At 38.7% G+C, this 14,606-nt stretch overlaps 1 protein-coding gene across 2 annotated transcripts in view; it reads right to left on the reverse strand.

The window, feature by feature from the left end:
* frya (furry homolog a (Drosophila)) overlaps nt 1-13,209 on the reverse strand; it is an 88,507-nt gene extending 75,298 nt beyond the window's left edge. The window contains exon 1 of one of the 2 annotated variants that reach the window (XM_052106685.1): nt 12,845-13,209. In XM_052106685.1, coding sequence (XP_051962645.1) covers nt 12,845-13,025 — 181 coding nt within the window. In that variant the 5' untranslated portion in view covers nt 13,026-13,209. The remainder of the gene's footprint in view (nt 1-12,844) is intronic. The other variant, XM_052106686.1, reaches the window with a different exon arrangement.
* Between the last annotated feature and the right edge of the window lie 1,397 nt (nt 13,210-14,606).

Consider the following 14,606-nt stretch of genomic DNA (forward strand, 5'->3'; position numbering starts at 1 on the left):
TGTTGAATATTTTCTCGATTAATCAATTAGTTGTTTGGTCTATAATATGTCAGAACAATGTGGATCAGTGTTTCCCAAAAGCCCAGGAGGATGACGTCCTCAAATGTCTCGTTTTGTCCACAACTCAAAGATATTCAGTTTACTGTCACAGAGGAGAGAAGACACTAGAACATAATTCACATTTAACAAGCTGGAATCAAAGAATTTTTGCCCGCCACAATATCAACGCTGACCGCCACACATTGCTTTTCGATTTATTTTTTATTTTTTACTAAGCCTATTTAAAATCGTATTTGATTGCAGAGAGCCATAGCGCATTCGCGCAGCACTAGGCTACCTCTCGCTCGTCCCTCTCTCTCTCTCTCTCTCTCTCTCACCCGTACCTCTCGCGCTCTCTCTCCGTCATGGAACACCGCTGCATAAATCTGTCCAACACAGCACTGTCAGTTATTACTTATTAGCCAGCATGCAAGGAGCCTAGCTAATAAGGAGAGCTAAGTTATTGTTAGAATACAGCTGGATTTTTGAGGTCAGCACGCTGTATATAGCAGGTAGTAGTCAATATCAATGCACGCGCATGGGAAACACTGGCAGCAGCGCATTATGAAAGACTTCGTCTTAGGTTTAACAACCTATGAAACTAATAATGAACAATATGAAACTAAAACGACATAAGCTTAATTTAAAATGGCTTAGGAACTATCTATTTAGAGGTGGATAAACGCAATTTAGAGGTGGATAAACCCACTTTGGAGGTGGGTAAACGCTATTTCCGAATTTTGGGAGGTGCGTAAACGGCGTTTACGTGCGTTTAGCCTCCACTACATCCCTGCTAGGTACCACATAGCAACACCCTAACACCATGGCATCGCGTTTTGCATGGGAAAGCACTACTCACATTTGCTTCAGTGACTCTACTTTCTGACAGTAGTGGTAAACAGATCAGTTTGAGCTTCAGTGCCAGTCTTGGTGATTACGGCAGCCTGATTCTCTACATGTGGCTCTGCAAACAAGAGATCAGCTCAGACAGAGCATTACATCAGCGCTCAGTAGACGAGCCTCTGAGCAGCTTCCAACAGAGACAATACAAGACAAACTATAACGCCTCTCTCTTACACACATGGGACACATACTGTATAAACTCAAATGCAGACACAAAACAACACATGTATGAGTAAATGATAACAGAATTTTCATTTATGGGTGATCTCTTTAAGTGTCCAAGTACTTTTTAGGGCCAGTGTATTACAACTCTCCTTTTTCTCTGTTGTGTCCTCCCAACATTCCTCTTCTTCAGGGAGTGGACAGGGAGGATGGAAAAAATATACTTCTAACAAAATCCCCCTCTGATGTAAATAAAGCAGGCTTTTTACATCCATAGCCTCCAACTGTGTACAAAGGGCCTCCAGGGACAACTGCTATAACTGTAAATAAATGGGGACCTATCAAGCCCCGTCCATTTTCAGATAGTTATCAGGCTTTCAGCATAGAAAGCCCACTCATATCGCACTGCTCACTTTCACCAAGAGTCAAAAATATTAGTCTACAGCCAGTGAAACTCAAGAACATTGGTTTGAAGCACAAACAATTGCAAGCTCTGTCAAATTCATACCAAAGTCTTTCTTGGAATAAAAAGCAAAACAAAAATGACATCCAGAGGTCAAATATTGTATCTGCACTGACAAACATCCACACCTATGGTATACTATAACCCTGAATGACATAATGAGGTTATGTTACTACCAGAACACACTGCCCCATCTGTAGAGAGTTGGCTATCCAGTCACTTAGAGAAAGAACAGGAAGACATACAAAATTGATAGCTGAGATATGTATGAAAAAGGATATTTCAGAGGTGATGAATATGGTAGCTCAAAAACAAGGACATTTTTTTCTGTATTTAGTCATTATGCCTAAGGACACTCAGAGCTCTAAACCTCTGAGCCACTGCTAAAAATATATTTGGTACACTGTGCAAAGCACATTTGATTGAGTGATAAGATTGTTTCGGCCATTTATGATAAGAGAAAAGGTGAGAGAGTGAGAGATTATGATTTGGTCCAAAAACTGGGAATTAAACAGGCTGTGAAGTATAAAAAATATTTTGAATGTCATATCACTCTGGTTACTTGAAATAAGGAGATATTTGGTAATTCATAGAATAATAGAATTTGACTGTTCAGAATTGCATAATAGCATACTGCTCTCCCTATTTCTGTAGTACACACCGATCAGCCACAACATTAAAACCACCTGGCTAATATTGTGTAGATCCCTCTTGTACTGCCAAAACAGTGCTGACCTGTCAAGACATGAACTCCACTAGAGCTCCGAAGGTGTCCTGTGGTATCTGGCACCAAGACGTTAGCAGCAGATCCTTCAAGTCCTGTAAATTGCGAGGTGGGGCCTCCATGGATCTGACTTGTTGATCCAGCACATCCCATAGATGCTCAATCGGATTGAGATCTGGGGAATTTTGAGGCCAAGTCAACACCTTGAACTCTTTGTCATGTTACTCAAACCATTCCTGAACAATTTTTGCAATGTGGCAGGGCACATTATCCTGCTAAATGTCACCACTGCCATCAGGCAATACCGTTGCCATGAAGGGGTGTATGTGGTCTGCAGCAATCTTTAGTTAGGTGGAATGTGTCAAAGTAACATCCACATGAATGCCAGGACCCAAGATTTCCCAGCAGAACATTGCCCAGAGCATCACTCTGCCTACGCCGGCCTGTCTTCATCCCATGTGCATCCTGCTGCCATCTCTTTTCCAGGCAAATGATGCAGAAGCACCCAGCAGTCCACATGATGTAAAAGAAAATGTGATTTATCAGACCACGCCACCTTCATCCATTGCTCCATAGTACAGTTCTGATGCTCACGTTCCCATTGTAGGCATTTTTGGTGGTGGACAGGGCTCAGCATGAGCACAGCATGATCGGTCTGCGGCTACGCAGCACCATACGCAGCAAGCTGAGCTGTGTGTTCTGACACTTTCTATCATGGCCAGCATTCATTTTTTCAGCTATTTGTGCACAATAGCTCTTTTGTGGGCTCAGACCAGACAGGCTAGCCTTTCTTGGACCACTTTTGGTAGGTACTAACCACTGTATACCAGGAATACCCAACAAGACCTGCCGTTTTGGAGATGCTCTGACCCAGCTAGCCATCACAATTTGGTCCTTGTCAAAGTCACTCAGATCCTTAAGCTTGTCCATTTTTCCTGCTTCCAACACATGAAATTCAATAATAAAATTGAATTTGTTCACTTGCTGCCTAATACATACCACCCCTTGACCGGTGCCATTGTAACGATATAATCAATATTTATTCACTTCACCTGTCAGTGGTTTTAGTGTTGTGACGAATCAGTGTATAGTATCTTTACTGTGCAGTATGCACATTTTCTGTATTTATATATATATATATATATATATATATATATATATATATATATATATATATATATATATATATACTCAGATTACATTCCTTCTACAATCTTACCTATACTACTATTTGCCAAAATATGCATTATAAACATCTAAACAAAATATAAACATGTATAAACATCTCTTTTTGACAGCCAAGATGCAAGAGTAAAGACATTTATTCCATTCTAAATATAACCTATGTTGTTCATTTATCTTTAAATGTGTAATTTAACATTTTAACATTTATTTAAAGCCCAAAAAGTACAATTTATGCAACTTAATGTATATATATATATATATATATATATATATATATATATATACATAGATATCTAAAGAAAACACTTCCAGTTTATCATCACACAGCACAGATGTACAAGTTCTCTCACTGCCACTCCTTCTGCTGATTGGCTGAATGCTGACCATCCCTCACAGCTGATTGGTCAGTTAAGCTGGTGAGAACAGGCACCTGATGCGCACTGTTCTGGGGAGTATACTGTGTACTAGAACACTGGGACAGGGATTACAAAGCAGCATAGACAAAAATGTCTGTCACATCCACCAAGGCAATGCAAACAAATAGTTATGTTCAACAAGACATTATAGTATGCATCGACTTGCTTCTAACTTAATATACAGATCAAGTTTGTAACACGTTTCATTGATATCAAAGTTATAGCATGAAACTGAATGTAAACCTCTGATGTAAACAATGTAAAACAGAGATATTCCTCTCTCACCTATAACTGTACATACAGATAAATATGCCTGCAATGAAGTCAAATCATCCTTAAACCTTTTCCACACTCCTTTGACCTATTAAAATATTCAGCTGCCGGATCGGACCAAATTGAGCAATAACAAAACAGGACAACAACAATCGCATCACAAGGACTTTCATAAGCACGTGCACTCTAACAACACACTAGATCCCGCTCTGAGCACCAAAATACTCACTGTTGCTCCAGGACTTCAGAAGAGACTTAATGCTGATCTCAAAGAAACCCGAGTCCTGCTGGCTGGCCATGGCTGTAGTGAAGTCAGACAGATGGAAGGCAGTGATGCTGTGGTCCTGTATGTTTCCACCCCCTGCCTGCTGCAGTGGCCAGAGCAGGCAGGTGGAATCAGCTGCTGCTGGAGGGTGATGCAAAACAATGATGCTGTCGCCACAGACTGAGACAGAACAGTGCGTCACAGATCCGCTAAGCTCTTACCCCATCCTCTGCAAGTGTCCAACCCACTCTCTCTCTCTCTCTCTCTCTCTCTCTCTCTCTCTCTCTCTCTCTCTCTCTCTCTCTCTCTTTCTCTCTGTAAGCAAGTAGAAGAAATCCTCTTAGCCCTACTTGGTTAATTATAACCCTTGTTTGCTTGCATCTCAAGCCAGAGAGAGAGACACTAACTGACTAAGCTATCTGTCCTCCTTTGATGGTTTTGACAATAGCCAGGAAAAGGGGATCTGGTAAGATACAAGGCAAGTTACATTATTTGCTGAGTATCTTGGACCCAGAGAAAGAAACAGCACCAGCCGATGAGCCCAAACAGGGGTTTGGAGGGAACAGACATAACAAAAATGTATAGAATAAGCCACAATGCTAAATGCAAATGTACACTCACTGAGCACTTTATTAGGAACATTATGGTCCTAATAAAGTGCCAGACATGGTCATCTTCTATTGTAGCCCATCCACCTCAAGGTTCGACGTGTTATGCATTCTCAGATGCTCATGGGTGTAAAAAGAACTCCGAAATAATACTTAAGTGAAAGTATAGTATGGATACTGACTGAAAATTTGACTCAATTAAAAGTCCAAGTATCTAGCCAAAAACATACTTGAGTGAAAGTAAAAAATTATTCACATTAAATTGCACTTAAGTATTAAAAAAGTAAAAAGTAACTTTTTTCATAGCTAGAATGAAATCAAGTGAGGAGATTGTGTGAGAGAGGATGTTGTTAAATTTGGTTGGTTTGTGAAGTTGCCTTTTTACTGTCTTCGACGACTGTCATATTTCTCCACCAGTGACATTCGCAAGTTGGTCAAAGAATCATGTTACAATAACTACATTTTTGCAAAACAATTTTTATGTGGCCTGTTGTATGTAACAGCAATATCCTGGTGGAATGTACACTATAGGTGCTTAAACAACAACATTTATCCCATTTCACTCAAACGGCAGATGATCAGTTCATAAACACTTGATTTTCACCCTGCTCCTCACACAATCCTATCTTGTGATATATAAACATATTTACTATAGCGCATATAGCGACTCATTTTAACATTTGCATTACATATCCAGCTACATTTACAAGCTTATTCGAGCTTGATCAAATTGCGTGGTCACTCAACTGATAGAGCGTTGCACTTGTGATTGTAAATGACAGGGGTACAAGTCCAGAAGAGCGCGCAAGTCGACACATAAGCTGAAAGTGCCATAGAAGCACCATAAAATGACGTGGCTGTGTTTTTCATATTACTTTTGCTTTTTCTGACACTATCGGTTAGTTTAGGTCAGGGGAAGGGATGTCGGTTTTGTTAATTTAAACCTATAGAGAACATTAACTTTAAAAACCTAATCTGTTTGAGAGAACATTTCACTTTTAGAAGCACACATTGGACATTTCACTTCGGAACTGCCCGAGATATGTAATGAACCACATAATTTTATTTTGAATAAATGTTGCCATAGTCACACAGTGTTCACTGCATTGGAGAAGGCACTCACAAATTATGATGTCAGAGTACCCACCCTTGAACACAGAGAAAGATAAAAAAAAATAATTAAAATGAAGCTTTGAATTATTTTCTGAGGTTTGCTACCAAACTTTGCTGTTGAGCAGATGGAAGAATTCAATAAAATTCATAATTACTATTTACTCAGATTCCAATATTTTTATTATCATTATCATTGCTGGTTTTACCATTATAATTAATAGTTGCCTAACAACAACAGCAGCAATAATAATTCAGCAAATAGGGAGCAGAAATGTATAAATATGATTTAAATATGAAGGCAACTGAAGAAATAAAAGACATGTACGCAAACGATTTTTGTTTTATTTCAGTATATATATTTGCAATGTGAATGATTATTTTTTACTTCATAAATGGCCAATCTGTAGAAGTAGCAGGTGTTTAGAATAAAATTTAAGACAAAAACATTCTGTGTTGTTTTGAATGAATACATCACATTCAGTCGGGTGGTCATACGGTCTAGTCACATAAATATTTAACATATCCAAAGCTCAAATCAGATCCGAAATTCCGCCTCTCCAGATGGTCGGAGCTCCACACAGCCGCTGTGGGACACCGCATTTATAATGACTGACCTCTGTGCAGTGAAAAGGCAGCTTCAGTCCAGTAAGATGAAAGAAAACGAACTGCAAAAACGTAATGAGTACTTTTCAAGTTTAAATAAAATTGTAAGGAGTAAAAAATACTATTTTTTCATTGGAAATGTAATTAAGTAAAAGTACAAGTATTCTGTTTAAATTGCACTCGAGTAAAGTACAAATCCCCAAAAATAATACTTCAGTATATTACTTAAGTATTAATATACACCCCTGGAGATGCTATTCTGCTCACTACAATTGTACAGAGTGGTTATCTGAATTACCGTAGCTTTTCTGTCAGCTCGAACCAATATTGCCATTCTCTGTTGACCTCTCTCATCAACAAGGCATTTTTGTCTGCAGAGCAGCCACTAACTGGATGTTTTTTTGTTTGAGACTGTTGTGTGTGAAAATTCCAGGAGATCAGCAGTTACAGAAATACTCAAACCAGCCCATCTGGCACCAACAATCATGCCACGGTCGAAAACACTGAGAGCACATGTGTTCCCCATTCTGATGGTTGATGTGAACATTATCTGAAGGTCCTGACCCATATCTGCAAAATGTTATGCATTGCATTGTAGGGTTGTGCCGATGGACGATATCATCGTCCATCGTGATGGCTGACCAACATCACGATGTAGAGCCACCATCGTGATGCCACGTCCCCTTTTGCGAGTCTTGCTAGTGTGACTCACTAATCCTAGTCTCTTCTATAGTTAACTTAAAAACTTTGCAGGGATTGCTCTGTAAATTAAATTGAGAATATAACTAATGCATATATGCTATTTTAAATACTGTAGTATATGCCAGAGACGTGACGTGTTAGTCTGTGAAAATACCGTGTCAGGCAGGCTACACAAATATTGATCTTGACATTGTTAGCTTCTTGTCTTTTTTTACATGTCTTACACTGTACATTTAGATTAAAATATTTTATGTTGTAGGCTACAAGAAAATAGCCTTTATTAATTAATTATTAGTAGTTGTAGTGTCTCAGAAAATCTTGCTCATTGTCACATAGCTCTTGTATACACTGAAGCGGCAGTTTAAGATAAACCCAGACCAGCGAACGTCAAATAACTTTTGTCTGGTTAATACTTTTAAAGAACAATTTCCTTGGCCATAAATCCATAATGTCAAATCAAATGAAAGAAACAAGGTAAATATGATTAACACACATTTATTAAAACATAGAAGAACAACAAATAAAGAACTAGAAAACGGGAACAACACTCAGATCGAAACTCGGCATTAACATTTCACTTATAATTAGCAGCACAATTAACTTCAGCACAGGCTACAAAATAAATTATGTTATTGAAATATTGTAAAGTGGTCATATGAACTACACAAATGAACATTTAAAAAATAATATGCAAAATCGAATAGCTCCGCAACGGATGGCGAAAAATGCGTAAAGAAGTCTAATATCTTTCACCATAGACCATGTTTAAATTTCGATGTTTCTGGCCAGAAATACCAACATATTCACTTTATCTGGTTTTACTAAGCTGCGGATTGGAGTAACTACACTACCCGCTGTGCTGAAGACCCGCTCTGATGGAGTACTGGTAGCACATATGCACAGATATTTCCGTGCTAATCTTGCCATGAACGGAAACCTTTTGTCATTCGTTTTCCACCAAGTCAGCGGGTCCTCTTCCCCATCAATGGCCATTTCCTGCAGGTACATGGTCATTTCTGTCTCGACCTTTTGCTCATCAGTGAGCGTGGCTGTGGCTGCTCTCTTCGCAAGAAGGCTGCCCAAAGACGACTTTTTTTTCTTAGGCGCAATATAGGCCAATTAAAAAGCACGGATGAGTACTAATTTGTTGGGCTAGTAAAATAACGAAATTATAGTTTTTCAGTAGAAAAAAAATATCTATGTAAAGAGATATACTAAAATAAAAAGTGCTTAAAAGTGCACAACTCTTCTTAAGTGGAAGAAATATTTTTCCCCCTTACGTGCAACCTATTGGAAAGCGCGGATGAGTCAGTTGGGATAGTAAAATAACGAAATTATAGTTTTTAAGTGGAAAATAGTATTTATGTAAAGAGATATATTAAAATAAAAAGTGCACAACTCTTCTTAAGTGAAAGCTAAAAAAAAATGCTTCACGTGTCGTGCAACCTACTGATAAAGCGCCGACGAGTCATTAGTTGGGTTATTAAAATAACGAAATTATAATTTTTCATATCATTTTTGAAAAATTACCCCCCCCCCTCCCCCCAACGATATCATCGTCCATCGCGATGTTTTACTGTCAACATCGTCAACTGCCAATTTAGGGGACATCGCCCAAACCTATTGTATTGCCACACAATAGGTAGGTGTACAGGTGTTCCTAATAAAGTGTTCAGTGTGTGTATACATATATATATATATATATATATATATATATATATATATATATATATATATATATATATATATACAGTATTTAGCTAAATAAAAAGGCTTGTTAATCATATATAGTTAGGACAGCAAAATAAAAAGGCTTGGCAACTTATAAAAGGGAGGAGAAAATGCCTGTTTTATCTTTTGTTGTTGATGTTAAAGTCTGTGCATACTATGAAACTCAATTGTATTTTTGCACCAATTCATCTCTCACAATAGCCAAATAAGGCAGATGGACAGGTTGCGTTACATGCCCTCACCTTCATCCTATTGTTAGGCCTATACAGTTCATAGTTCATAGTCAGAATTATTACAATAGTACTAGTATAGTTCATGAATACCTTTTCATTTTACAATAAACTGCTTTGGAGTGTGATAGATTGCAAGCTCGTAATGCAAATTATAATGTAAAATCTGGGCCCTGAAGCAAAACCTGTTGAGGCAACACTGAAACCAATAGTATAAAAATTATGCTTTGCAGACCTTTGCCTGTTGGTTGTAGTCAGCAGACATCCAGCATCCTCTGACTCTTCACTTTTAAATTAAGTGTAGATTTTGGCTTGAACATAGCCATTCAACACAACTTGCAGTCAATTAAAAGGTAAAGAGAAAGTCAGTTAATTTTTTTGCTGAGGGACAAAGTAACAATTTCTTTCAAAAGTCCAATGCTCACAAAATGTCAGACAAGGTCATCAACACAGCGCAAACAACAGGCCAATCAATTCAGAGGTAAACAAGCTCAGTTGGGACATTTGTTGTAAGCTCAAAACAGTCTCCTCCACAAAATCCACTGTATGAAATATCAGCACAGTGGCGAAGAACAAGTGGAACGGGTGATGATGAATGGATGTTTAGACAAAAAGCCACAGACAGCTCAAGCATTCCTTTTTACAGAAAAACACAATTCAAATGACCTAAAAAGACATTTTATTATTTAGACAAGTAGATTATTCTAAATAGATTTGTTAAAATTAAGCCAAGGGATTGGTCAGATCTTACTGAGAACTACCTGCCAAAATGTTTTAATGCATTTAAAAATATACAGAGATCAAACAAAATTGTACATTTTCAGTGCCTGTTCAAAACTTGCCACCACAATGCTAAGGTGTTCTGGGTGGTTGACAGGACATTGCTTTGCGGTTGCCAGGCTGTTCTAGGGGGTTGTTTATTGGAACCCATCTTTAAGTTTCTATGATATTGTGGCTCCTAGATATAACTCAGGACCCCTTCAGTATAAGTCTATGGTATGTTTTGGCCTTAACAAGCTAAATGAATGATAATAAAGGAATATTCCGGCTCAATCAGCAGCATTTTGTGGCATAAGGTTGATTACCTTAAAAAATCATTTAGACACCCCTCCTTTTCTTCGAGGTTACAGTGAGGCACTTACAATGGAAGTGAATGGAGCCAATTATTGGAGGGTTTGAATGCAAAAAAGTAAAGCTTATAATTTTTATATAAGCACTTACATTTATTTTTCTTTTAAAACAAGTCAGGGGACAAGTCGGGACAAGTCAAAATATTTTTTGTGGTAACCAACATTATGCCACAAATGCTGTCGATTGAGCTTAACTGTATTGAACCCTGTGGTTATGAAGTGAGGCCGGAAAGATAATTGGTGAATAAGATCCACCTGTGTGCCACAACATTCTCACGTTCCATTGAGGGGTGGCGGGTGTATTTAAAGAGAGGAAACAGCGGCAGATAAGAGAGAGAGAGAAGCACAAAGCCGATTGTGTGTAGTGTTGAGTTGAGAAGCCAACAGAGTTTATGTGTAGTGAAGCTGAAAAGCATAACATTGTGTGGAGCAGTGTGTTACTGTATTGTGTGCTACTGAAAAGTGAAATAATAAATGTCTATGTGTTTTGTCAAGCCAGCTCCAGCTTCCTCCTTTCCATGAACTGTTACACTGGTGCCGAAACCCGGGTAAGAGGAAGGATGCGCCATCAAGGAGTCCTTGCTGCTGACTGAGGATTGCAACACTGAGGGAGTGCTCGAGCCTGTCTCTCTCTCCTCTCTCTGCTTTCTCCTCACTCTCTCTCTACCCCCCCCCCTCCTCATCCTTTTCCCATTCCAAGGCAAGTGCGGGTTGGACCCGGAGACCATCCTGACGTGTCAACGTTCCCTTCCTAGAAATGTGTGTGTATTTACCACCATTTTTGTTTTGGTAATCAAGATAATGCCACAAATGCTGTCAATTCATTTTAACTTGTATTGAACCCTGTGGCGAGCAGGGCGGGCCGCGATGCGTCTGAGCAGAGCGAGGCTAGGAAGATAAGTATGATAACTCAGCAAACTAAATAATAAAATTTACTTTACAGGCCATAAGTTCCAGGTCCACACTTTGAGATATTTTTTTAACCATTTAGTCTGAAGTCATGAGTGGGTGTGTGAGCAGGTTGTTCAGCAGGTTGAGTCCCATTAAGAGCCTATTAAAAGCATTTTCAAGCTCTGATGAAGAGATGGAATGCAAGGCATGTCTGACAGATGCAGGCGTCATTGTGGATATCACCAGCTCTGCACTCCTCTTTTCTCTCTCTCTGTGCTGGTTTCCCCTCTCTCCACCCTCTGGAAACTCTCACTCCCCTTTCACTCTTACCTTATCCTCCCTTACAAACTCTTTCAAGGAGCTACACTGAGACAAATACACAGAGCTCAAATAACTTTTTCAATGCTTGAATCTCTCTTCAATCTTTAACTGTCTGTCTTTCCTGTAATTAACATCCAGCTGCTTAAGAAAACATTCTAACAAACAGGATTGAATTCAAAATTCATAGAATTTGAAAGTTGAATTTAAATTCAACTTTAAAATTAAATATAAACATGTAAATAAAAAGAATGTTTGAGGATTTAACATTTCAAACAAAGAAACAATTTAATGTAAAATATTAAAGAGTAAAAGTTTTAAACTAATTATGTTAGTAATATTTAAGATTCAGCACTATTTCTCGGTTATTAAAGCACAAAATAAGTGTTGATAAGACATTCATAAGCTTAACTCCATTACTCCATAACTCCGGGTCAGCTTTTCTTGCTTTGATTAAAGCACACAAGACACTAATTTAAACATTCTTAAATTATGCTAGGATAAAAATTGATAAACTAATGGTCATTATGCAAAATGGGGATTTACCAAATTCTGAGAATTTTAAATTCTTGATTCTGATAATGTAATTTGTGATTATTTTATACAACTAGAAGCATTTAGACTAGTGGTCCCAGACATTTGGACCTTACTGTCTGTCAAATCAAACCATTAAATCAGATCATGTGAGATTAACCAAGACAGTCTTGTCTATCCAGCAATGCATCTTAACTGAGTTACGACTTGGCAGACATTGGAGAACATCGCAAAACTCAAATAAACTAGCTTTTTTCAAGTTCAACAACACCTGAATCCTCCTTAAGATTTAAAAATGCCAGTTTTCAACTGCATGCACCTCTATTGATTCAAGAGCAACTCTGATAAACTGATAGCAAACAGTCTATTTTTAAGAACACAGTGCCACATTTTTGAGGTAACCCATAAATATCTTAAGACAGTGAGACATTTAGCACATGGAGTTGCACATTAAGTTTTCTTATCACCCTTGCAATGTGCCCTCTCAATTTAGCTCCAATCTGTAATTTCTTTAACGTACAGTGACAACAACAAAAAAAACAATTACCACCTACATGCCAGAATAGTGGGTCTTTTCCTGGACCGAATCTTCTTGAACTTCCCGCGAAAGTTGTCGCTCAGCATCATGTCTTCATGTAAGCTGGCTATGCTTACCAGCAAAACCCTGTCAAGCACCTTTGGACCATTCTCGAGAGGAAACGGCAGTTCCTTGCAGCCAGGATCACTGTACGACATCCTCAGCTGGCTAGCCACCAAATACCTGTCAGGCTTTCCTCTGTGGTTTCATTTAACTTGTGATTTTTATTTTGCTTGTTTTCTCATTCTTTCTTTGCTTCTTACAGTGTCTTTATCCAAGGCTGTTTCTATGAGTGTGCATGTGCGTGGTGTGGAGAGATGCAGCCCGACAGGAACCCGGCTCTGCACTGCCAGTGTGTATTTACCCTCCTCGCTTGTCAAAGCAGTTCAGCCAGTTACAGTACAACGCATGAATACAGGCAGGTGTAGGATTACTGTGCCGCCCCCATGACAGAAAAAAGAGGAAAAGGAATAGACCGAGAAATAGAAAGAGAAGAAAGGGACTGTGAGAGTCAGGCGGTGTATTAGTATTAGCAAGTCACAGGAAATGCTCCAGAGGATAGCTCACGCAAACTCCCCTATTCGAGCAGTTACCACAAACAAGTTGTTTCCGCCAGATCAGTGTTTCCGAGTCATTTAGTCCACAGCAATCGTCCTGTGGTAGTCCTGAGGGTGGGACTGCCCAAAGATAACCCTGTAGGATGTGATTCGATTGTCTTACTACAAGGCATATTAGAAAGGTTCTACAGATGTGAGGCATCCCTGAACTCTGCTTGGATGTAGGATTCACTTGGGTCTAGTTTTTAATAAAGAAGGGTCAGATGTTGACAGTTCTTGTTTAGTCACTAAGTGAACTACAGAGAGCCACACTCATAAGCTTGAACACATGCACACACTAGGAGAGTATGTAATGGGAATAGTTGCATCATGGGCATAAACTCAAAGAGACTTAGAGAAGCCCCTGTAAAAATTCTGTTCTCACCTTCTGACGCTCATTTGTGCACTAAAATAGAAACACAAATGGTCCACACACGTAAGTGAAGGGATTTTTTCCAGTGTTACCTACACGAGAAATACAAACACACACTGTGTGGACTTAAAGCGTTTTCTGTTTTACAAGTATGCCTGTTTAGCCAGCACTGAAGAATAGATATACTGTGTGCCACAAGAAAAAATATAATTATTACCGTTTTTCCCCTAATCTGGTTTAGTTACACCCAGCCTGTGTAGCTTGTAACTAATGAAGTTCCTAAAGTAAGTTCAGGAGGAGCAAGTCCATCTAATCTTTCAATTAACTGCCAGAGTATATAAGCAGCTGTTTACCTCTCTTCGGTCTCAGCTGTTTCCAGCATCCATCCACCTCCCCAGCTCCACCTATACCCTAGGCATCTTGCCCCACTTAATCATCTCCTATTAATAGGGGGATACTCCAGAGCTCGAGTTGAAGCTGCTTCATCGAGCCCCTCCTCCGTGGACAGCAAACCAAATAAGTTTAACCTTAATAGCTTAAAGATTATATGGGCAAACAAACTCGTGAATGCTGTTTACTGCAATACATTTGATTTATTTATTTATTTTTCAATTTTTTCAAAATTAAAGCCATAAAATAGCTTAAAGGGAACACTTTCAACCAGCTTGACTTCCTCATGGAAACCCACAATTGAATTAGGCAGAATAAAATGGGACACTGTAAATCAAATTACAGATATGAAATAAGGGTCAGTTTTTTGGGAAAATATT

This window comes from Xyrauchen texanus, chromosome 36, assembly GCF_025860055.1.
Source record: "Xyrauchen texanus isolate HMW12.3.18 chromosome 36, RBS_HiC_50CHRs, whole genome shotgun sequence".
Taxonomy (NCBI): Eukaryota; Metazoa; Chordata; class Actinopteri; order Cypriniformes; family Catostomidae; genus Xyrauchen; species Xyrauchen texanus.